The sequence below is a fragment of the Ranitomeya variabilis genome, chromosome 5 (genome assembly GCF_051348905.1).
Source record: "Ranitomeya variabilis isolate aRanVar5 chromosome 5, aRanVar5.hap1, whole genome shotgun sequence".
NCBI lineage: Eukaryota > Metazoa > Chordata > Amphibia > Anura > Dendrobatidae > Ranitomeya > Ranitomeya variabilis.
The window spans coordinates 447010412-447036080 of record NC_135236.1 but is presented as its reverse complement, the minus strand read 5'-3'; the positions used below and the strand labels follow the sequence as shown (position 1 = coordinate 447036080).

General features: G+C 42.0%; 1 protein-coding gene across 2 annotated transcripts in view; it reads right to left on the bottom strand.

Annotated features, from left to right (window-relative positions):
• Positions 1-815: 815 nt before the first annotated feature.
• The window catches only part of SLC38A1 (solute carrier family 38 member 1), a 110410-nt gene continuing 85556 nt past the window's right edge, over positions 816-25669 (bottom strand). For both annotated transcript variants that reach the window (XM_077265392.1, XM_077265393.1), the window contains exons 14-16: positions 11771-11912; positions 9113-9210; positions 816-3273 (exon numbers count right to left, since the gene is read on the bottom strand). In XM_077265392.1, the coding sequence (XP_077121507.1) occupies positions 3193-3273; positions 9113-9210; positions 11771-11912 (321 nt within the window). In that variant the 3' untranslated portion in view covers positions 816-3192. The remainder of the gene's footprint in view (positions 3274-9112; positions 9211-11770; positions 11913-25669) is intronic.

The following is a 25669-nucleotide window of genomic DNA, read 5'->3' as shown; positions in this document are numbered from 1 at the left end:
ATATGAACATTGTAAAGAGAGCCAGACTATTAAATTATATGCCCTGTTACTGTAAAGTGACTGAATTTCCCAATATTTATTGATATGGGAATTTGAAGATATCTTGTGCCAGACTGCTTAATTATCATATCTACATATGCTCACTATACTACTAAGATTAGTACACACTTGAATCCCAAACCTGTGCTCATGTTTAGTTCTTCATTCATTTCATAATAAATATATTTAAATAACATGCACATAGAAAAGAACTTGTACTAACTACTGTGCTTTGTGAATGTGCCCTGGTAAGAACAATGAAACTACGGATGAGGACTTGTCAACATTCAGATACTACACAATATAGCAGCACTGTACAAATAGCTGAATATCAGAATCGAAAAAATCTGCAGCATATACTCCATCCTTAACAGCACAAAAATATTGGTCAACATATCCACAGCATTTTTAAAGTCAAGAAATAAATGAAACACGTTAATGAAACGGAGCAATATTTGCTTTGTGTGTCTAATAAAACATTGGGCAGAGACAATTTCTTTCTACATATGTGCTCCTTAACCATGATAGCTGCATTTAGTATTATGGGAGTGCAAGCTATGGACAAATTTATATTAGTCCATATATTGTTCATATTTTATCTGTATATTTTTACTAAAAATGGAAATAGATCCCATTGAAAGAGACTACGTATTTCCTATCAATGTTTTACCCAGCCACCTACAGTTACGTAACTTTCTATATGTTTTGTTTTGTACCATTAGGTTTTTTTTTGCTTCATTCAGAACAATTATAATTTTTCAAGATTTTTTTTTTTTCATTTCACATTTATGTTAATTATATTTTATATTTTTCATTTATAAATAGAAAATTAAAAATGTATCTATATTTTAACCATTTAATTCAGGACACTTGTGGCACTTTCTACTAGTATCTAAGAATAGCTAAGAATTACAGGGTTTCCTCTTTTGTCTTCTTACTGCAGCTTTCCTCAGACAGTTCTGCTCTCCTGTTCACAATATGGAAGCTAATGGAGGAGCACGTGACCAGACCAGCCCATCATCCTCCTCCAATTGAAGAATACGCATGGGAAAGCTGCTTTTCTATTGGAGGAGGCTGATGGACTGGTCTGATCACATGCTCCTCCACCAGCAGCCATTTTATAGCCTGGAGAACTGTGAAGTCTGTGAGCAAAGCTACAGTAACAAGAGCAGGAGGAGAAGCTGTTGTACTTCTATAATCATAATTGCCACAAAATTATGCCCGTAACACCTCTGTTAAAATAAATTGGCAAACGCCTTTAAGACTAAATGTGTATGGATATTGGTTTCTTTATATATTTAACTAATTCGTTTTTTTCTATTTAGGTTTTTATCATGGCAAACTGTTAACTACCTACCAACTGGTACATCATTACCATATGCAAGTAGGCCGAGTCCCTAGACACAAACAAAAAAAGATCTTGATGGTAATTTAATTATTGAACTGTTAATGTGTACGTCCTAACGCGCATATGTTGTTGTTAGGGCTATCATAAGAGGGTTCATAAAAAACATGTCTATGTAGATGAAAAGTGCTATTCCATAGACTCAAGTTTTCATTAGCATAATATATGCAGGAACTTTTTTGCCACCAATCGCAGGCCCACGAAACAGCTCACACTATTAGTAGATACCAGTATGAACTAGATTTAAGATTACCAATGTCTTATATAGTGTGACACTTTCTTAAATTCTGAAAGGGTTAGGAATTTGAAAATGTAGCTGGAAATCAGCCATGACTGCTATTGATGCCTTCATACTTTAATATGGCAATCAATGATAAAAGTAAGCCATTAGAAAATGACAAAGAAAATAATGTTTGTTTTCTACATCCGAGACCCATCTTGGTATAATGTGTGATTGTTAGTGAAGGTGGACATAGCTTTTGACAATGTGATGGAGTCAGCTCTGATCTCTAGTTAACCAAGCTCACAATTGTTCATCTCGCCTGCAACAAAATGAAACATTAGATTTTGCCCACTGAAATCAGTGGACTGTATAAAATAATAGAAGGGCAAGCCTGAAGAAGAGATGCCTTTTTGTAGTTGGCCTTTTGTAGCTACGTTTTTGTACCTTGTCTTTGCCGTGGGTAATAGATTGATAGGGAATACGTACATGGATTGTCTAAAGCAGACAACGCCTCACTAGTCATTATGAACAATGGAACATTTGGAAAAATATAAGCAGGTGTAAGCACAAGGTCACTAAAACGGTATTTAGAATATGTCAGTTGGTGATTCATTACTTCAGCTAATTAGGGAAATAAATATTACATGTATTCTTAATCCAACAATAGGAAATGGTCACTTTTTTAAAATATGGTTTATGGGATCAGTCTGGTTTAGTAGACCAGCAACAACTTTTAAATGAATATTTTTAAATTTGAAAGTCTTACAAAATCCATTGCACCATGTTTATATTTTGATACTGATAAAATTAGCCATAGTTATGGGCAATTGTGCTTTAGAATTTTCTATTTTAAGCAACTAGGTCTAATGGAAGTGAAACGTTATGCACTTTTCAGTTGATTATGTAATTACGTATTTGGAATTTGAAGCCATCAGTGTATCCTGGTTAAAATGTTTTATTTCTTAATTGTGACTTACTGAGTAGAATTTTTGGACTCTGCCGTTACAGGACCTATAGCACATTAATCTTCAGTAATAGCAAAAGTGAGAATGAGTGAACATGAACCAAGCCTTCTAACGTAATAGTTACCATGTATGTGCTAATTCCATTCGAAAAATAATTCCAGATGAATTTAAACTGTACGTTTCTATGGACAATGGCAATCCATTAGCCTTAGAGGGTCCCAAATTGAGGCCAGTAATTGATATATATTCAGTAGGCAAAGTGGAGGTGAATAAATGTTGGTTTCTTATGTAATTTATATGTTTTAACAACATTGGTGAAAACATTAATGATACACTTGAGGCAGTTTATGGAACTCATCTAAATGTAAGATGAAGAAGTAATATTCTAAAGAGTGCAATATTTCATTGAGAAACATAATTGTGACACTGAAAGACATGGAGTAGGGAAATCCAATGAGGTATAGTAAGAACTGTCCTCTTAAACGAGTGCCTTTAAAACAATGTGGTGGTAGTGGTAAGCGGACACCTTGCAGGCAAGATCGGCTTCCATCTTATGGATTTCATGGATGAACCCAGTCGTATATCACAAGTGGAATGCTTACCAAGGAGAATAACAATCCAAGTGCAAAGAAAGCACATGCCTGTAGGAAAGAAGCAATAAAATGCTGTATTAAATAAAGAAAAGGTAAATCTTGCCAGACATATTCACTAAATCAGTTGTGATGTATGACGTGACCATATTTGTTATTTTGCTGATGTTTAATGCTCATTATACATAACCTACGATGGATAATACATAATGAAAAAACGCAAAATGCTTGTGTAGTGTTTATAAATTATGTTACCCATTTCCAACAGGCAGAAAACATACGCTCTACCATGCCTCATTACACATACGCATCTGAGCATGCAGCTTATAGTAACAAATTATTTCATGACAGTCCAAACATTGCGCTGAACTTGCATCTACACAGAGTCACAATTAATCGTGAATTCCTTATAGTATGGAAATCCATATTGACAGAAGTGTTTTGGTGCGGCATGATGTAATACAAGACCTTTGTTCCAGTCAGACTGTCGTCCAGTCAACTTGTACTGGTTCTTGCGGGACCTTATAACGCTATATTGTGCTGTATAGTTTAAAAAAATAGACAGTACTAATCTGAAAATCCTTAACAGAGGCATTTAGATCTCGCCAATTCAACATAAAGACTTCTAGGGGTTTTCCCATGAACAAAAGTTTACTTGAATCAATAGATCTTGGAATATTAATAATTTCCACAATTGAATGTGTTTAAATAAAATGTCCCTGTGCTGAGATAATCTTATAACTGTGTCTCCGCTGTGTGCAATGTAATAGCCATGTCAGACCGTGTAGGAACATGATCTGATCAAATCATAGCTCTTTCTTTGAAGTAAAACATTGTTTAAAAACAGGCAGGGAAATGTTATACATCACAAAAAAAATCAGTGGTAATCCCATGCTGTAATGTCTGGATACTCCTTTGCTCTCCCCACCTGCCCAGGAGCTGTGGTATGATCAGACCATGTCCTTGCCCGGTCAGATACAACCATTACACGGTACATAGCAGGCTCCGGCACTCACTTTGCGTAAATTTGTCCTTTATTCAACAACTAAATAGGACGCATTTCAGCCCATCTAGGAATGGGCTGAAATGTATCCTATTCACTTGCTGAATAAATGACAAGTTTTCTGCAACACCAGTGTGAGGACAGTTGAAAAACCAATGAGTAGAGATGGGCAAAGGCATAGATGTTTGGGTTTGGCCAAACATTTTTAAAAAGTTCAGTTTGGGCACCAGAACGATACCCGAGCTCAAACCCGAAGCCGTGACTGCACGGGAAACACCAGCTCTGATCGGTGATAAGATTGTTACTGCAAGTCAGAGAGCTGTGGTTCCTATGTGGACAGATGACAGCATGTGAGCCAGCAGCTCTGACTGGCGGTAAAAAGTTACAGCTGGTCACAGGTGTCGACTGATGAGAGTACTACTCTCATCATTCTATCATTTCTCTCACTGATAGCAGTGAGAGCAGGAGAGGCTGATGAGAGTATTCATCAGCTGGTGCCTGTGCAATAAATAAATAAATATAAAATGGCGTTGATTCCCCTCTATTTTTGATAAACAGCGCAAGTAAAGCTGACAGCTGTGGTCTGCAACCCCCAACTGTCAGCTTTATATTGGCTGGTTATCAAAAATAGAGGGGTCCACACGCCGGATTTTGTAATTATTTAACTTTTAACGACCAGGGGTATTTCGGTTTTTGAATTTCCATTTTTTGCTCCCTTTCTTCCAAAAGCCATAACTTTTTTTATTTTCCTGTCAATATGGCCACGTGAGGGCTTGTTTTTTGTGGGACAAGTTGTACTTTTGAAAGACACCATTGTTTTTAACATATCATGTACTGGAAAATGGGAAAAATATTCTAAGTGCGGTGAAATTGCAAAAAAGTGCAATTCCACCGTTTTGTTTTTTTTACCATGTTCACTAAGTGCTAAAACTGACCTGCCACTATGATTCTTCAGGTCATTAAGAGTTCAAAAACACCAAACATGTCTAGGTTCTTTTGTATTTATTAATGAAAAAAATCCAAAATTTTTCGTGATCTAGGACTAGGTGAGGGCTTATTTTTTACGTGCCGAGCTCACATTTTTTGTTCATACCATTTTGTTGTAGGTATGATCTTTTGATCGTCCGATATTGCATTTTATTGCAATGTTACGAAAAAAAACGGAATTCTGGCGTTTTGAATTTTTTTCTCGTTATTCCGTTTTTGCGATCAGGTTAATCCTTTTTTTATATTGATAGATCGGGCGACTCTGAATGCAGCTATACCAAATATGTATATATATATATATATATATATATATATGTATATATATATATATATATATATATATATATATATATATATATATATATATACACACACATACACACACACACACATATATATTGTTTTATTTTTAATGGGGTGAAAGGGGGTGATTTGAACTTTTATTTTTTTATATTTTTAAAAACTTTTTAAAAACTTTTTGCATGCTCTAATAGTCTCCATGGGAGACTAGAAGCTGTAATATTTTGATTGCCTCTGCTATACACAGGCAATGATCAGATCACCTGTATGTAGCAAAAATGCTCACTTGCTATGAACGCCGACCACCCGCGCTCTTGCAGGCACATGTCAACTGATCTACAGGGGGAGTCAGACATGGGTGTACTATTACGCCACATGTCGGAAAGGGTTAAATAATGATTAAAAAAAGGCATGGGGTCCCCCCATTTTTGACAACCAGCCAAGCTCAAGCAGACAGCTTGGGGCTGGTATTCTCAGAGTGAGAAGAGGCCATGGATATTGGCCCTCCCCAGCCTTAAAATAGCAGCCCACAGCCACTCCAGAAAAGGCCACTCCAGAAAAGGCGTCTGTTCGATTCTAGTGCTTTGTCTGGCTCTTCCCACTTGCCCTGGTGCAGTGGCAAGTGGGTAATAGTTGTGGGGTTGATGTCAGTTGTTTTATGGTTGCTGACATCAAGCCCACAGCTTCGTATTGGAGAGAAGTCTATAAGACACCTCTATTACTAACCCCTTAGTAAGATTGTATTAAAGATATTCCAGGTCCTTTATTTTAAATAAAACACCCCAGTCCCTTTTACCCATTTATTTAAAAAAATTGAATTTTTGTTTCCCCCTGCTCTCCAAGGCAGCAGGGGATCCCGCCCCTCCAACTACCTTCTTATCTTTAGATGCTGCTTGAAACCCCCCACTCAGTTTTACCACTGCCCTTACGAAGAGCAGGTGTGAGCTCCGTGGCCTCTCAGGCTCATTGCACCTGAAGGTTCTCACTTTTGAAGGTTCGTACTTTCTAAGTTTTTTTCATCAGAATTGTTATTTCGCTTGTTTTATGATTGAATAATGCAAAGTTTGTGGATTTTTTGTTGAAATAAGTAGAGTTTTCTTACAAGTAAGAGAACAGAAGTTGTGAAATTTGGATACTTTTTGTTTCATTACGTTTATGATTATTAAAAAAAATTTTTGCATCTGATTTTTTGTTCTCTCTTTTAATACTTCACTATGAAGGTCACTGATTACTTTTAGAGGCCAGAAATTGAGAAAATCAGATATTATAAGTGGTTTTCTAACGTTACTTGTGCCTGTCAGGCGCAGAGTCTAAAATAGTATTATATTCTATTGAGACGTTATTGATAAAACAAATTCTATAAAGCTGCCAAAGATATCTATTGTTAAAAACAAAAATTTCCTTTTTATGTAAAAAGCTCTCCTTTTCTATCCTGCAGAAAAACAGGATTTAGTCAAGAGGACACATTTGAAATGGACATTTGAGCCTTATAGATCCCATACAGGATGACTTTATTGTCTTGTATGTTATAACAGGGTGCAAAATGTGACACAAACCCAGGCTAAAACAATACATTTCCAATCTAGTATTGACATTGGTGCACTTTCCATGGATGTTTTTTTAGAAAATGAAGAGTGAATCCCAAAAGGAAAGACTTCCACTATTCCTCAGACTGCGCCAAATATACACTGTATCTATGTACAAGGCCAGTGTGGGTGATATTAGTTGACTTATAATCTCAAGCTGATGGGAATTAAGTTTAACCCCTTACTGCCATTGGACGGCATAGTACGTCCAATGGCAGTACCCCCGCTTTGATGTTGGCTCCGGTGGTGAGCCCGCATCAAAGCCTGGAATTGTCAGCTGTTTTGAACACCTGACATGTGCCCGCAATAGGCGCGGGTGGAATCTCGATCCACCCGCGCCTATTAACTAGTTAAACGCTGCTATCAAACTCTGACATCAGCATTTAATGCGCACTTCTGGCCATCGGGACGGAAATACGCGCACTGCTGACCCCTGTCAATGGATCAGGGTCATCGGTTCATCGGCATAACAACCAGAGGTCTCCTGGAGACCTATGGTTGGTGATGCCGGATTGCTATGGGTGCCACCCTGTGGTCGGCGCTCATAGCAATGCTGTAATTCTACTACATAGAGGAAATCTGAGCGTCGCCTCTATGTAGCAGAGCCAATGAAGTTGTGGCAGCTTCTAGCCTCCCATGGAGGCTATTGAAGCATGCCAAAACTTAAAGAAAAATGTTTTTAAAAATATAAAAAAAAAGTTTAAATCATCCCCCTTTCGCCCCATTCAAAATAAAACAATAAAAAAAAATTCAAAAGAACTAAGACATGTTTGGTGTCTATGAACTCATAATGACCTGGAGAATCATAATGGCAGGTCAGTTTTAACATTTAGTGAACCCAGCAAAAAAGCCAAACAAAAAAACACGTGTGGGATTGCACTTTTTTTGCAATTTCACCGCACTTGGAATTTTGTTCCCATTTTTCAGTACACAACATGGTAAAACCAATGGTGTCGTTCAAAAGTACAACTCGTTCCGCAAAAAACAAGCCATCACATGGCCATATTGACCGAAAAATAAAAAAGTTATGGCTCTGTGAAGAAGAGGAGTGAAAACCGAAAACGCAAAACCGAAAAAAAGCTCCAGGTGTTAAGGGGTTAATTAAATCTAATTGCAGTGAAATATAATCACTGACCTCTTCTAGCTGTTTCTGACGTAACCATCTTTTTTGTAACTTCATTTTTAGGGATCATTTTGACAAATGTATTGGAAAATTGCATTTAAAAGATATTTCCAACACAAATATTTATAGTTTATCTAGAGGATATTCGATAAATGCCGAATAGATGCAAATATCATGCAGAACACTTTGATTTTGACTCTTCTGATATGACTCTTCTCTGCCAGCCTGCTTCTTCAGCCATCAGCCGCTCTGTAGACCCAAACCAGGGGGCCATGTATAAGTCCAGATAAAGTGGATTACACAAACCCTACAGTGGAAGCCCTTTGGAAGCTGCCAAACTACCACAAACAGATCTATTTTACAGTTTTGTGCAAAAAAGAACAGACAGCTGTGTAAATGCTCGATTTGACTATCTCACCAAGCAGATCAGGGTTAAATGGACCACTGGTCTCCAAATAGGTGCCGGACTTGCATCTGTCAGACATTGAAGGTTGTATATATTTGTATGTATATGCAATGTAGAAAAAGTTTAACTTTGGTAAGTGAATGAATGCATTGCTTGACTGGAAATGACAAATAATTATAAATGCAGTATCCCATGCACTTTTGACGGTCTCTTTCCAAATTGCTCACAATCACAAGTTACACAAGTCTGCATTTTTGCAAGCTTAGCAGTGCAGTGAGTCTAGCAATGGACCAATGAATACCACAAAGATGCATTAAAGATGGTATTAAACTGACCACTTTTTTTTACCATGTGGTATCTGGCGTCACACTGTGTAATATCAGAAAAACAAATTATGTACATGGCTTCAGTATAATTTCAAGCATACTTTTCAGGCATTTCCAACATTCATTACTGAGTATCATTACATTTACCAATAAACTTACCCAAAATCTCTCTTTGGATAAAGTGTCATTCCCATGAGTAATTTTCAAGTATAATATTGATGGAAGAATAAATATCAGCATATTAGCAGATGTTGCACCTGTGGAGTATATTAAAATGTCTATTATCACTGCATATCATGTACCATTAAAAAACTGGGTGAGTTTATTTTATAGATTTTCATTTATAGCTACAGTGGGGAAAATCAGTATTTGATACACTGCCGATTTTGCAAGTTTTTCCACATACAAAGAATGGATAGGTCTGTAAATATTATCGTAGGTACACTTCAACTGTGAGAGACCGAATCTTAAAAAAAATCCAGAAAATCACATTGTATGATTGTTAAATAATTAAATTGCATTTTATTGCATGAAATAAATATTTGATCACCTATCAACCAGCAAGAATTCTGGCTATCACAGACCCGTTAGTTATTCTTTAAGAAGCCCTTCTACTCTGCACTCATTACTTGTATTAATTGCACCTGTTTGAACTTGATACCTGTATAAAAGACACCTGTCCACACAATCAATCACCCTCCAGCCTTTCCACCGTGGTTAAGACCAAAGAGCTGTCTAAGGACACCAAGGACAAAATTGTACACCAACAAATATGGGATGGGCTAAATGACAATAGGCAAGCAGCTTGGTGAGAAGGCAGCAACTTTTGGGAAAATTATTAGAAAATAGAAGAACACAAGATGACTGTCAATCTTCCTTGGTCTGGACCTCCATGCAAGATCTTGCTAAGTGCGGTAAAGATGATGAGAACGGTCAGGAATCAGCCCAGAACTACACGGGAGGACTTGGTCAATTACCTGAAGGGAGCGGACACCACAGTCTCAAGCATTACCATTAGTAACACACTATACCATCATGGATTAAAATCCTGCAGAGCACACAAGGTCCCCCCACTCATGCCAGCACATGACCAGAACCATTTGATGTTTGTCAATGACCATCTGGATGATATAGTGATTTAGAGGAGGCATTGGAAAAGGACATGTGGTCAGATAAGTCCAAAATAGAACTTTTTGGTATCAACTCCACTCGCTGTGTTTGGAGGAAGAAGAAGGATGAGTACAACCTTAGGAACACCATCCCAACTGTGAAACATAGTAGGGGAAACATAATTTGGGGGTGCTTTTCTGCAAAGGGGATAGGACGACTGTACCATATTGAAGGGAGGATGGATGAAGTCATGTATCGCGAGATTTTGGCTAACAACCTCCTTCCCTCAGAAAGATTATTGAAGATGGTTTGTGGCTTGGTCTTCCAGCATAACAATAACCCAAAATACACTGCCAGGCAGCTAAGGAGTGGCTTCATAAAATGCATTTCAAGGTTCTGGAGTGGCATAGCCAGTCTTCAGACCTGAAACCAATAGAAAATCTTTGTAGGGAGCTGAAAACCAATGTTGCTCAGCAATAGCCCTGAAACCTGAAAGATCTCAAGAAGATCTGTATTGAAGAGAGGGTCAAAATCCCTGCTGCAGTGTGTGCAAATTTAGTCAAGAACTGCAGGAAACATCAGGCCTTTGTAATTGCAAACAAAGGTTTCTGTTCCAAATATTAAGTTCTGTTTTTCTATTTCATGCAATAAAATGCAAATTATGTAAAAATCATAAATAATTTTTTTTAAAGATTCTGTCTCTCACAGTTGAAGTGTGCCTACGATAAAAATTACAGAACTCTCTATTTTTTGAAGGTGGGAAAACATGCAAAATCGTCAATGTATCAAATACTTATTTTCCCCACTGTACATCAAAGAAGGCAAGACTTCTGGGACCCCCGCAGATTGCTAAAAATTAAAGAACAAAATCTTATCTACTTTTCCTGTGAATAGCAGGACTCTGGGCCACCTTTTATGCAACATGGAAACTCTTCAGGAAAAACTGATACAAGTCAGTGTCTATGTCAGGGTTTTTCTCTGAAGCCTGGGAAAATGGGATTTGGGTTGAACCTCCTAAGGCTACGTTCACATTTGCGGTGTGCGCCGCAGCGTCGCCGCCGCAACGCACAGCGCAAATGTGAACACATGCACAACGCAGCTTTTTGCGCCGCATGCGTCCTTTTTTTCATTGATTTTGGACGCAGCAAAAATGCAACTTGCTGCGTCCTCCGCGACCCGACGCGGGCGCCGCAGGGACGCATGCGGCGCAAAAAGCAAGTGCACCGCATGTCCATGCGCCCCCATGTTAAATATAGGGGCGCATGATGCATGCGGCGCCGCTGCGGCGCCCGCCGCTGCGGCGGGCGCCGCTAATGTGAACGTAGCCTAATAGGGCAATTAACCGAATCTGATCTTTGTTTCTGTAGTGTCTTGAAGCAGACAACAAAAGCTTGGTCTACTGCGCTTTTGGCCCACTTCAAAAAGATAAACACTATCCAAACACAAACCAGACCGAGCACAAAATGACTCCATCTGTGTCATTACAGCTAATGCCCCATCCAGCCAAGAAAAGATGCAAAATAAATAAATACTTAACCAGAAGGGTGCCAACAATGTTGTCCCTGTGTGCATACTGCTCCTCCATTCTAATGATCAGTGGGGCCCTGACAGTCGGACTCTTTCTAATCAGAATATAGCAGCCTATCTTAGTGATTTGCTATCACTTTCTATATTATCCATACAAAAATATAAACTGAAGTACTTTACCTATGGCTCCAAAAATGTCTTTCATTGCTGGTATAAATATAACAAGTAGGTCAATTAAAATTAGAAGGACTAATGTCACTAATAAGTGCTGCCAGAATTTATATTTTGTCTTCCGTGCCAGTTCAAACAATGAGGAGCGAACCTTTGAATGAAGAAGATAGTTTAAAGATGAATATCACCTTAAGCAAGTTCATCATAAAATCCAAAATTTCTTCTAAGGGTATGTGCACATGGTGTCTTTAGTTAAGAAACCTGCGGAATTGCCGACTTTTCTAAGGTAAAAACGACCCTCAGCGTTTTCCTTAAAGGGAACCTGTCACCTGAATTTGGCGGGACCGGTTTTGGCATTGCCTTGCGCTGGCGTGTACTCCGGAGGACAGAGAATGAACTTCAATCCAATATTGCGGCCAGCATGCAGCCAGCAGGTAAGGAAAGGGTGAATCAAACACCCGAAAACCCCGCCCATATGACCCAAAACCGGTCCCGCCAAATTCAGGTGACAGGTTCCCTTTAAGGAACTTCAGCATATTCTCGGTCATTTTTGCGGCAGTTCCGCCAAAGGCATCTTTATTCTATACTTTTTACTATATAGAGTGGGCGGCTTCTAAATGAAGCCACCCGAAGAATGAACATTTTACTTCTTTTAACCACTTTAAAGTTTTTGAACCCAGAAGCGGGTAAAGGAAGTGACATAAGACAGAACAGGTGCACAAAGTTCATCTTAGCTATGACATTTTTTTTTCAACTGTTAGCTGTAAAAGTGATTCCTTTCTTAGACATTTGTGGTGTATACACAGGATACCATAAATGTCTAATAGATGTGGAGATCTGAACATTAAGGAGCCTCTGTTCCCCGCTGTGAATAGAGAAATGGCCCAACATGTCTATTTCACATCTGAAAACAGCTAAGCATTTCTCAAATCAAAGCAGCTACAAGGCAGTGGTCATGGATTTTTGTTCTAGAGATAGCAAAAAAAAAAGCAAAAAAAAATAGAATAAAAAATAATACAGTGAAAAATAGGAAAAATCTTTAAAAGCGGTGCTGTTAAAAAAAAAATAAAAAAAAATAATGAGGTAAATACATACAAAGAGTTTATTTCTAAATACATAGGTCTACGGATCAGTGCAAGTGCGTGCATGGTCAACTCCATCCTGACTTTAATGGAAAATTCTGTGGACATTCCTTAAGGAGAACCTTTCACCCAGTTAAAAGTGGCCAGTTTTGCTGTTATTGTATTTCTACTGCTGCCCTTGGTATTGTTTTTTTCTTTTTAATCTGGCTTACGGTTCTAGATATATGGACCCTTTCATTTAGTCCTACTTTTTATCGTCTTTACCAAGTGCTCGTTGGACATATGGTAATAATGCACAACATGACCCCAGAGACTAATGTGAGCAATAGGGTTGAGCGAAACGGGTCGATCATTTTCAAAAGTCGCCGACTTTTGGCTAAGTCGGCGTCTCATGAAACCCGATCCGACCCCTGTGCTTGTCGGCCATGCGGTACGCGACTTTCGCGCCAAAGTCGCGTTTCAATGACGCGAAAAGCGCCATTTCTCAGCCAATGAAGGTGAACGCAGAGTGTGGGCAGCGTGATGACATAGATCCTGGTCCCCACCATCTTAGAGAAGGGCATTGCAGTGATTGGCTTGCTGTCTGCGGCGTCACAGGGGCTATAAAGGGGCGTTCCCGCCGACCGCCATCTTACTGCTGCTGATCTGAGCTTAGGGAGAGGTTGCTGCCGCTTCGTCAGAAGCAGGGAGAGCGTTAGGCAGGGTCCACTAACCACCAAACCGCTTGTGCTGCAGCGATTTCCACTGTCCAACACCACCTTCGGTGTGCAGGGACTGTGGAAGCTATTTTTTTTTTTTTTTCCCCTCAGCGCTGTAGCTCATTGGGCTGCCCTAGAAGGCTCCGTGATAGCTGTATTGCTGTGTGTACGCCACTGTGGAAACCAACTGCTTTTTTCAAAGCACATATCCTCTTGTTCCTTCCTTTCTGCACAGCTATCTTTTTTGTTTGTCCACACTTTTTATTTAATTTGTGCATCAGTCCACTCCTATTGCTGCCTGCCATACCTGGCTTACATTACTGCAGGGAGATAGTAATTGTAGGACAGTTTTTTTTTTTTTTTTTTTTTTTTTTTGTGGGAGATTAAGATTGGCATTTCTGCTACAGTGCCATCCCTGTGTGTGCCATCTCTCACTGAGTGGGCCATAGAAAGCCTATTTATTTTTTCCGTGATTTGTGTTCTAAAATCTACCTCAACACAAAAACACTACATCAATCAGTGGGAGAAAAATATTGGCCTCAGTCAGGGCTTGTGTGCCACTGCTGTGTGTGCTATCTCTCATTCAGTGGGCTATAGCAAGCCTATTTTTTTTTTTTTTTTTTAATATTATTTGGTTTCTAAAGTCTCCCTGAAAAAAAAAAAAAACCTAAAAAAACAGTGGGAGAGTAATATTGCCCTTTCAGCTTGTGTGCCAGTCTTGACTCCTGGGTGTGCCACCTCTCTCCCTCTCATTCAGTGGGCCATAGAAAGCCTATTTATTTTTTTTTTTTAATATTATTTGGTTTCTAATTCTCCCTGAAAAAAAAAAAAAAACCTAAAAAAACAGTGGGAGAATAATATTGCCCTTTCAGCTTGTGTGCCAGTCTTGACTCCTGGGTGTGCCACCTCTCTCCCTCTCATTCAGCGGGCCATAGAAAGCCTATTTATTTTTTTTTTAAAATATTATTGGGTTTCTAAAGTCTCCCTGAAAAAACAAAAAATACATAAAAAAACAGTGGGAGAGTAATATTGCCCTTTCAGCTTGTGTGCCAGTCTTGACTCCTGGGTGTGCCACCTCTCTCCCTTTCATTCAGTGGGCCATAGAAAGCCTATTTATTTTTTTTTTTAAATATTATTGGGTTTCTAAAGTCTCCCTGAAAAAAAAAAAAAAACCTAAAAAAACAGTGGGAGAGTAATATTGCCCTTTCAGCTTGTGTGCCAGTCTTGACTCCTGGGTGTGCCACCTCTCTCCCTCTCATTCAGTGGGCCATAGAAAGCCTATTTATTTTTTTTTTTAAATATTATTGGGTTTCTAAAGTCTCCCTGAAAAAACAAAAAATACATAAAAAAACAGTGGGAGAGTAATATTGCCCTTTCAGCTTGTGTGCCAGTCTTGACTCCTGGGTGTGCCACCTCTCTCCCTTTCATTCAGTGGGCCATAGAAAGCCTATTTATTTTTTCCGTGATTTGTGTTCTAAATTCTACCTCAACACAAAAACACTACATCAATCAGTGGGAGAAAAATATTGGCCTCAGTCAGGGCTTGTGTGCCACTGCTGTGTGTGCTATCTCTCATTCAGTGGGCTATAGCAAGCCTATTTTTTTTTTTTTTTTTTTTTTTAATATTATTTGGTTTCTAAAGTCTCCCTGAAAAAAAAAAAAAAACCTAAAAAAACAGTGGGAGAGTAATATTGCCCTTTCAGCTTGTGTGCCAGTCTTGACTCCTGGGTGTGCCACCTCTCTCTCTCATTCAGTGGGCCATAGAAAGGCTATTTTTTTTTTTGTTTTTTTAATATTATTTGGTTTCTAAAGTCTCCCTGAAAAAAAAAAAAAAAACATACAAAAAACAGTGGGAGAGTAATATTGCCCTTTCAGCTTGTGTGCCAGTCTTGACTCCTGGGTGTGCCACCTCTCTCCCTTTCATTCAGTGGGCCATAGAAAGCCTATTTATTTTTTTTTTTAAATATTATTGGGTTTCTAAAGTCTCCCTGAAAAAAAAAAAAAAACCTAAAAAAACAGTGGGAGAGTAATATTGCCCTTTCAGCTTGTGTGCCAGTCTTGACTCCTGGGTGTGCCACCTCTCTCCCTCTCATTCAGTGGGCCATAGAAAGCCTATTTATTTTTTTTTTTAAATATTATTGGGTTTCTAAAGTCTCCCTGAAAAAACAAAAAATACATAAAAAAACAGTGGGAGAGTAATATTGCCCTCTCAGCTTGTGTGCCAGTCTTGACTCCTGGGTGTGCCACCTCTCTCTCTCTAATTGTGGGCCATAGAAAGCCTTTTTTTTTTTTTTTTTTAATATTATTTGGTTTCTAAAGTCTCCCTGAGAAAAAAAAAAAAATAAATTAGGTGGGAGATTAATATTGACATTAGTGCTTGAGTGACAGTCCTGCGTGTGTGTCATCTCTGTGATTTTGTGCCACAGAAAACAGAGTGTGTAACATTGTGCCTGATTTTCCTTGTGGTCTCACCAACCTGTTAAGGGATATTGAAATCATACTGAAGTTATAGCTCACCGTGTAAGTTGTTTGACAGCAACAAATAAAGTTACTTTGGTTAAGATTTTAAAACAATGAGGAAGTCTGGTGCAAGAGGTCGTCGTGGGCGTTCATTGTCAGCTGGTAATGATGGTAGTGGTAGAGGAGCATCAGGTGGTCGTGGGGATAAAAATATTCCACCTAAGTCTGGAGCTGTGGAGCCAGTTTCGTCGTCAGGCTACACAAGGCCTCGAACGCTCTCTTTTCTGGGAGTAGGAAAACCGCTTTTAAAGGCGGAGCAGCAACAGCAAGTTTTGGCTTACATTGCAGACTCAGCCTCTAGCTCTTTTGCCTCCTCTTCCGAAACTGGTAAATGTAAAAGCAGCGCGTCGCTTGTGGATGTTCACGGTCAGGGACAAGTCGCTTCCTTGTCCTCCTCAGCAAAAACTACAACAAGAGAGAAGGATGCAGCAGGCGACACAACGGGTCACTCCATGGAGCTCTTTACACATACCGTCCCTGGCTTAGAAAGTGAAACATTTAACAGGCCATGCCCATTACAAGTATATTCTGACATGGAGTGCACTGATGCACAGCCACAGCCAGAGTACTATGCTGCTCCTTTGACTCAGACCACCACATTGCCCTCTCAGGGTACAGATCCACAATCAGACCCTGATGAGACTATGTTGCCCCGCCACGAACGCTATACCACCGACCGACACAGTGACACAGACGAAGTTGCACACGAGCTCGAAGAGGAGGTAATAGATGACCCAGTTATTGACCCCGATTGGCAGCCATTGGGGGAACAGGGTGCAGGCGGCAGTAGTTCAGAAGCGGAGGTGGAGGAGGGGCCGCAGCAGGCATCAACATCGCAACAGGTTCCATCTGCCGGGCCCGTATCTGGACCAAAACGCGTGTCAAAGCCAAAACCTGTTGGAGCACAGCGTTGCCATCCGGTTAAAGCTCAGTCTGCAATCCCTGAAAAGGGATCCGAGTCTAGGAAGAGTGCAGTCTGGCATTTTTTTAAACAACATCCAACTGATCAGCGCAAAGTCATCTGTCAAAAATGTTCAACTAGCTTAAGCAGAGGTCAGAATCTGAAAAGTCTAAATACTAGTTGCATGCATAGACACTTAACCACCATGCATTTTCAAGCCTGGACTAACTACCAAACGTCCCTCAAGGTTGTAGCACCCTCGGCCAATGAAGCTAGTCAGCAACGCAACATCCCTTCCGTCACTGTAAGGCCACCATTTTCCGCACCACCGGCAGTATCTGTGCAGGTTTCTTTGCCAGCCAAAAGCAGTCAGGGTCAGGGAATCACCAGTTTTGTAGGAGGAAATATTGCATCTAGGGCACCGGCGGAAACAATACCGTCTCCAACCGTCTCTCAGTCTGCCATGTACACCGGCACACCCGAAAGTTCCACGATCTCCAGCTCTCCAGTCCAGCTCACCCTACATGAGACTCTGGTTAGAAAAAGGAAGTACTTATCCTCGCATCCGCGTACACAGGGTTTTAACGCCCACATAGCTAGACTAATCTCGTTAGAGATGATGCCCTACCGGTTAGTTGAAAGCGAAGCTTTCAAAGCCCTGATGGAGTACGCTGAACCACGATACGAGCTACCCAGTCGACACTTTTTTTCCAGAAAAGCCATCCCAGCCCTGCACCAGCATGTTAAACAGCGCATCGTCCATGCACTCAGGCAATCTGTGAGTACAAAGGTGCACCTGACTACAGATGCATGGACCAGTAGGCATGGCCAGGGACGTTATGTGTCCATCACGGCACACTGGGTGAATGTGGTGGATGCAGGGTCCACAGGCGACATCAATTTAGGGACAGTTGTGCCTAGCCCACGGTCTAGGAAACAGTTGGCTGTAGGCGTTCGCACCCCCTCCTCCTCCTCCTCCTCGTCCTCCTGCAGAAGCTACAGCTCTTCCACAGAACGCAGTCTGCCAACCACTCCATCGGCAGATGACACTGTTGCACACCAGTTGTCCCATTATGGGCCAGCTACTGCCAAGCGTCAGCAGGCTGTATTGGCTATGAAGTGCTTGGGCGACAATAGACACACCGCGGAAGTTCTGTCCGAGTTCTTGCAACAAGAAACGCAGTCGTGGCTGGGCACAGTAGATCTTGAGGCAGGCAAGGTAGTGAGTGATAACGGAAGGAATTTCATGGCTGCCATCTCCCTTTCCCAACTGAAACACATTCCTTGCCTGGCTCACACCTTAAACCTGGTGGTGCAGTGCTTATTGAAAACTTATCCTGGGTTCTCCGACCTGCTCCTCAAAGTGCGTGCACTTTGCTCACATATCCGACGTTCGCCTGTACACGCCAGCCGTATGCAGACCTATCAGCGGTCTTTGAACCTTCCCCAGCATCGCCTAATCATAGACGTTGCAACAAGGTGGAACTCAACACTGCACATGCTTCAGAGACTGTGCGAACAGAGGCGTGCTGTTATTTATTTGTGGGAGGATACACGGGCAGGCAGTAGGATGGCAGACATGGAGTTGTCAGGTGTGCAGTGGTCTAAGATACAAGACATGTGTCAAGTCCTTCAGTGCTTTGAGGAATGCACACGGCTGGTTAGTGCAGACAACGCCGTAATAAGCATGAGCATCCCCCTAATGCGTCTGCTGATGCAAAGTTTGACGCACATAAAGGAGCAGGCGTCTGCACCAGAGGAAGAGGAAAGCCTTGATGACAGTCAGCCATTGTCTGGTCAGGGCAGTGTACAGGACGAGGTAGCGGGCGAAGAGGAGGTGGAGGACGAGGAGGATGATGGGGATGAGTATATTTTTAATGCCGAACCTTTCCCGGGGGCACAGGAATTTGGTTGCGTGTCACGGCCGGGTTCTGGTTTTTTGAGGGACACAAGTGACGTAGATTTGCCTGCAACTGCCCCTCAACCAATCACAACCGGAGATTTGACAACTGGAACTTTGGCCCACATGGCGGATTATGCCTTACGTATCCTAAAAAGGGACACACGCATTACGAAAATGATGAACGATGACGATTACTGGTTGGCCTGCCTCCTTGATCCACGCTATAAAGGCAAATTGCAAAATATTATGCCACATGAGAACTTGGAACTAATATTAGCAACCAAACAATCAACTCTTGTTGACCGTTTGCTTCAGGCATTCCCAGCACACAGCGCACGTGATCGTTCTCACACGAGCTCCAGGGGGCAGCAGACTAGGAGTGTTAGGGGTGCACACATCAGAAGTGGCATTGGACAGAGGGGTTTTCTGACCAGGTTGTGGAGTGATTTTGCTATGACCGCAGACAGGACAGGTACTGCTGCATCAATTGAAAGTGACAGGAGACAACATTTGTCCAGTATGGTTACTAACTATTTTTCATCCCTTATCGATGTTCTCCCTCAACCGTCATTCCCATTTGATTACTGGGCCTCCAAATTAGACACCTGGCCAGAATTGGCAGAATATGCATTGCAGGAGCTTGCTTGCCCGGCAGCAAGTGTCCTATCAGAAAGAGTATTCAGTGCTGCAGGTTCAATATTAACCGAAAAAAGGACTCGTCTGGCTACCCAAAATGTTGACGATCTAACATTCATTAAAATGAACCACAACTGGATTTCGAAATCTTTTGCCCCACCTTGCCCGGCCGACACCTAGCTTTCCTATGAAAAGCTCTTGCCTGTGAATTACTTTTCTAATGTCTAATTTGCTGCAGCTGATTGTACAGCATACGACATGTTTACACCTCCCTAAATGGCAAAACTCCCCACACGGGGCCGTGGTATCGCGACTTGGCGCAAGCACCCGTGAGACTGCTGTTTGTCTGAAGAGGTGGGTGTGCTCGCTTTTGGTTGACGGCATTGCTACTGGGTCCCTCATAGTACAATGTAGTGTCTCTGGCGGTGGTGGTGCGCACCCAACGTCAGACACACCGTTGTAACATGAGGGGCCCTGGGGCGGTCCCGCCGGCCTCAAGAGAGTTCCCCCCTACCCCAGCTCAAAATGTGCTCTACCACGTGCAAAATTATGTCGCACAGCTCCACCAATCTTTAGTCTATTCGCTGACATCATTCAATGTCTGGCACTGACAATACAAATTTGTAGACATCTATGATGCAACTTAAAGTAGTCTGTGTCTGTGTCCTATATTGGCACCATTAAATAGTTACTGCCAAATTACTATGTCAGAAACTCAGTAGATGAGCCCACCCCTGTACCTAAGTATGCCACCTTTTTTTTTTGTTTTGGTTGTTTTGCGAGACATTAACATCTATTTATATTTTGGGAGTACTGGGACAGACACTCCTTGCACTACTCCTCCACTCACCACCAAGCTGCCTGTGTATCCATGTAACCGCTGTAAAACTGCCATGAGCCTATTGTTTGTTATTTTAGGCCTTTGATAGCCTGTCTGCGGCCCCTACTTGCAATACTCCTCCACTGACCACCAAGCTGCCTGCCCGTGTATCCATGTAACCGCTGTGAAACTGCCATGAGCCTATTGTTTGTTATGTTAGGCCTTTGATAGCCTGTCTGCGGTCCCTACTTTAAATACTCCTCCACTGACCAGACCACTGCTGCCCGTGTACCCCTGGAACCAATTATAAAGTGCCTACAGCCAGCCCATTTTCTTATGTTAGGCCTTTGAAGCCTGTCTGCGGTCCCTACTTTAAATACTCCTCCACTGACCACCAAGCTGCCTGCCCGTGTATCCATGTAACCGCTGTAAAACTGCCATGAGCCTATTGTTTGTTATTTTAGGCCTTTGATAGCCTGTCTGCGGCCCCTACTTGCAATACTCCTCCACTGACCACAATGCTGCCTGGAGTGCCTGCCTGTGTATCCATGTAACCGATGTAAAACTGCCATGACTGCCTACTGTTTGTTATTTTAGGCCTTTGATAGCCTGTCTGCAGCCCCTACTTGCAATACTCCTCCACTGACCACCAAGCTGCCTGCCCGTGTATCCATGTAACCGCTGTGAAACTGCCATGAGCCTATTGTTTGTTATGTTAGGCCTTTGATAGCCTGTCTGCGGTCCCTACTTTAAATACTCCTCCACTGACCAGACCACTGCTGCCCGTGTACCCCTGGAACCAATTATAAAGTGCCTACAGCCAGCCCATTTTCTTATGTTAGGCCTTTGAAGCCTGTCTGCGGTCCCTACTTTAAATACTCCTCCACTGACCACCAAGCTGCCTGCCCGTGTATCCATGTAACCGCTGTAAAACTGCCATGAGCCTATTGTTTGTTATTTTAGGCCTTTGATAGCCTGTCTGCGGCCCCTACTTGCAATACTCCTCCACTGACCACAATGCTGCCTGGAGTGCCTGCCTGTGTATCCATGTAACCGATGTAAAACTGCCATGACTGCCTACTGTTTGTTATTTTAGGCCTTTGATAGCCTGTCTGCAGCCCCTACTTGCAATACTCCTCCACTGACCACCAAGCTGCCTGCCCGTGTATCCATGTAACCGCTGTGAAACTGCCATGAGCCTATTGTTTGTTATGTTAGGCCTTTGATAGCCTGTCTGCGGTCCCTACTTTAAATACTCCTCCACTGACCAGACCACTGCTGCCCGTGTACCCCTGGAACCAATTATAAAGTGCCTACAGCCAGCCCATTTTCTTATGTTAGGCCTTTGAAGCCTGTCTGCGGTCCCTACTTTAAATACTCCTCCACTGACCACCAAGCTGCCTGCCCGTGTATCCATGTAACCGCTGTAAAACTGCCATGAGCCTATTGTTTGTTATTTTAGGCCTTTGATAGCCTGTCTGCGGCCCCTACTTGCAATACTCCTCCACTGACCACAATGCTGCCTGGAGTGCCTGCCTGTGTATCCATGTAACCGATGTAAAACTGCCATGACTGCCTACTGTTTGTTATTTTAGGCCTTTGATAGCCTGTCTGCAGCCCCTACTTGCAATACTCCTCCACTGACCACACCAATGCTGCCCGTGTACCCCTGGAACCTATTTAAAAGTTCATAGAGCCTAGTTATATATTTTATTTACTATTAATAAGGCCATGATGGACTACGCTGTACCACGCTACAAGCTAACCAGTCGACACTTCTTTTGCGAGAAAAGCCATCCCAACCCTCCACCAGCATGTAGAAGACCGCATTGTCCATGCACTCTGGCAATCTGTGAGTACAAAGGTGCACCTGACAACAGACGCATGGACCTGTAGGCATGGCCACGGAAGATTACGTGTCCATTACGGCGCAATGGGTTAATGTGGTGGATGCATGGTCCACAGGGGACAGCCTACTAAGTCTGTCTGCAGTCCCTAATTCAAATTGTCCTCCACTGTCTAAATCGGAACTTCCACCTTCTGGCTTTCGGCCTATAGTATCAGAAATTAAACTGCATTTGGCCTTCAACTTTGGTTAGGGCCTACTAACGGCTTCTGCCCCTCCCTGGTGTTGCCCTCAACTAAATAAAGCTGAGCTTCAACCTTCCGGCTCTCATTATGTGGTTTAAAAAAAAAAAATGGTGGTTAGGGCCTACTAACGGCTTCTGCCCCTCCCTGGTGTTGCCCTCAACTAAATAAAGCTGAGCTTCAACCTTCTGCTCCAAATTACCATTTTAAAAAATGCAATAGGCTTTTCAGGCCTACTAAAGGTGTCTGTCTGTGTGCCCCTCCCTGGTGTTGTCCTCAACTAAATAAAGCTGAGCTTCAACCTTCCGGCTCTCATTATGTGGTTTTAAAAAAAAAAATGGTGGTTAGGGCCTACTAACGGCTTCTGCCCCTCCCTGGTGTTGTCCTCAACTAAATAAAGCTGAGCTTCAACCTTCCGGCTCTCATTATGTGGTTTTAAAAAAAAAAATGGTGGTTAGGGCCTACTAACGGCTTCTGCCCCTCCCTGGTGTTGTCCTCAACTAAATAAAGCTGAGCTTCAACCTTCCGGCTCTCATTATGTGGTTTTAAAAAAAAAATGGTGGTTAGGGCCTACTAACGGCTTCTGCCCCTCCCTGGTGTTGCCCTCAACTAAATAAAGCTGAGCTTCAACCTTCTGCTCCAAATTACCATTTTGAAAAATGCAATAGGCTTTTCAGGCCTACAAAAGGTGTCTGTCTGTGTGCCCCTCCCTGGTGTTGTCCTCAACTAAATAAAGCTGAGCTTCAACCTTCCGGCTCTCATTATGTGGTTTTAAAAAAAAAAATGGTGGTTAGGGCCTACTAACGGCTTCTGCCCCTCCCTGGTGTTGTCCTCAACTAAATAAAGCTGAGCTTCAACCTTCCGGCTCTCATTATGTGGTTTTAAAAAAAAAATGGTGGTTAGGGCCTACTAACGGCTTCTGCCCCTCCCTGGTGTTGTCCTCAACTAAATAAAGCTGAGCTTCAACCTTCCGGCTCTCATTATGTGGTTTTAAAAAAAAAATGGTGGTTAGGGCCTACTAACGGCTTCTGCCCCTCCCTGGTGTTGCCCTCAACTAAATAAAGCTGAGCTTCAACCTTCTGCTCCAAATTACCATTTTGAAAAATGCAATAGGCTTTTCAGGCCTACTAAAGGTGTCTGTCTGTGTGCCCCTCCCTGGTGTTGTCCTCAACTAAATAAAGCTGAGCTTCAACCTTCCGGCTCTCATTATGTGGTTTTAAAAAAAAAAATGGTGGTTAGGGCCTACTAACGGCTTCTGCCCCTCCCTGGTGTTGCCCTCAACTAAATAAAGCTGAGCTTCAACCTTCTGCTCCAAATTACCATTTTAAAAAATGCAATAGGCTTTTCAGGCCTACTAAAGGTGTCTGTCTGTGTGCCCCTCCCTGGTGTTGTCCTCAACTAAATAAAGCTGAGCTTCAACCTTCCGGCTCTCATTATGTGGTTTAAAAAAAAAAAATGGTGGTTAGGGCCTACTAACGGCTTCTGCCCCTCCCTGGTGTTGCCCTCAACTAAATAAAGCTGAGCTTCAACCTTCTGCTCCAAATTACCATTTTAAAAAATGCAATAGGCTTTTCAGGCCTACTAAAGGTGTCTGTCTGTGTGCCCCTCCCTGGTGTTGTCCTCAACTAAATAAAGCTGAGCTTCAACCTTCCGGCTCTCATTATGTGGTTTTAAAAAAAAAAATGGTGGTTAGGGCCTACTAACGGCTTCTGCCCCTCCCTGGTGTTGTCCTCAACTAAATAAAGCTGAGCTTCAACCTTCCGGCTCTCATTATGTGGTTTTAAAAAAAAAAATGGTGGTTAGGGCCTACTAACGGCTTCTGCCCCTCCCTGGTGTTGTCCTCAACTAAATAAAGCTGAGCTTCAACCTTCCGGCTCTCATTATGTGGTTTTAAAAAAAAAATGGTGGTTAGGGCCTACTAACGGCTTCTGCCCCTCCCTGGTGTTGCCCTCAACTAAATAAAGCTGAGCTTCAACCTTCTGCTCCAAATTACCATTTTAAAAAATGCAATAGGCTTTTCCGGCCTACTAAAGGTGTCTGCCCCTCCCTGGTGTTGTCCTCAACTGAACAAAGCTGAGCTTCAACCTTCCGGCTCTCATTATGTGGTTTTAAAAAAAAAATGGTGGTTAGGGCCTACTAACGGCTTCTGCCCCTCCCTGGTGTTGCCCTCAACTAAATAAAGCTGAGCTTCAACCTTCTGCTCCAAATTACCATTTTGAAAAATGCAATAGGCTTTTCAGGCCTACTAAAGGTGTCTGTCTGTGTGCCCCTCCCTGGTGTTGTCCTCAACTAAATAAAGCTGAGCTTCAACCTTCCGGCTCTCATTATGTGGTTTAAAAAAAAAAAATGGTGGTTAGGGCCTACTAACGGCTTCTGCCCCTCCCTGGTGTTGCCCTCAAGTAAATAAAGCTGAGCTTCAACCTTCTGCTCCAAATTACCATTTTAAAAAATGCAATAGGCTTTTCAGGCCTACTAAAGGTGTCTGTCTGTGTGCCCCTCCCTGGTGTTGTCCTCAACTAAATAAAGCTGAGCTTCAACCTTCCGGCTCTCATTATGTGGTTTTAAAAAAAAAAATGGTGGTTAGGGCCTACTAACGGCTTCTGCCCCTCCCTGGTGTTGCCCTCAACTAAATAAAGCTGAGCTTCAACCTTCTGCTCCAAATTACCATTTTAAAAAATGCAATAGGCTTTTCAGGCCTACTAAAGGTGTCTGTCTGTGTGCCCCTCCCTGGTGTTGTCCTCAACTAAATAAAGCTGAGCTTCAACCTTCCGGCTCTCATTATGTGGTTTAAAAAAAAAAAATGGTGGTTAGGGCCTACTAACGGCTTCTGCCCCTCCCTGGTGTTGCCCTCAACTAAATAAAGCTGAGCTTCAACCTTCTGCTCCAAATTACCATTTTAAAAAATGCAATAGGCTTTTCCGGCCTACTAAAGGTGTCTGCCCCTCCCTGGTGTTGTCCTCAACTGAACAAAGCTGAGCTTCAACCTTCCGGCTCTCATTATGTGGTTTTAAAAAAAAAATGGTGGTTAGGGCCTACTAACGGCTTCTGCCCCTCCCTGGTGTTGCCCTCAACTAAATAAAGCTGAGCTTCAACCTTCTGCTCCAAATTACCATTTTGAAAAATGCAATAGGCTTTTCAGGCCTACTAAAGGTGTCTGTCTGTGTGCCCCTCCCTGGTGTTGTCCTCAACTAAATAAAGCTGAGCTTCAACCTTCCGGCTCTCATTATGTGGTTTAAAAAAAAAAAATGGTGGTTAGGGCC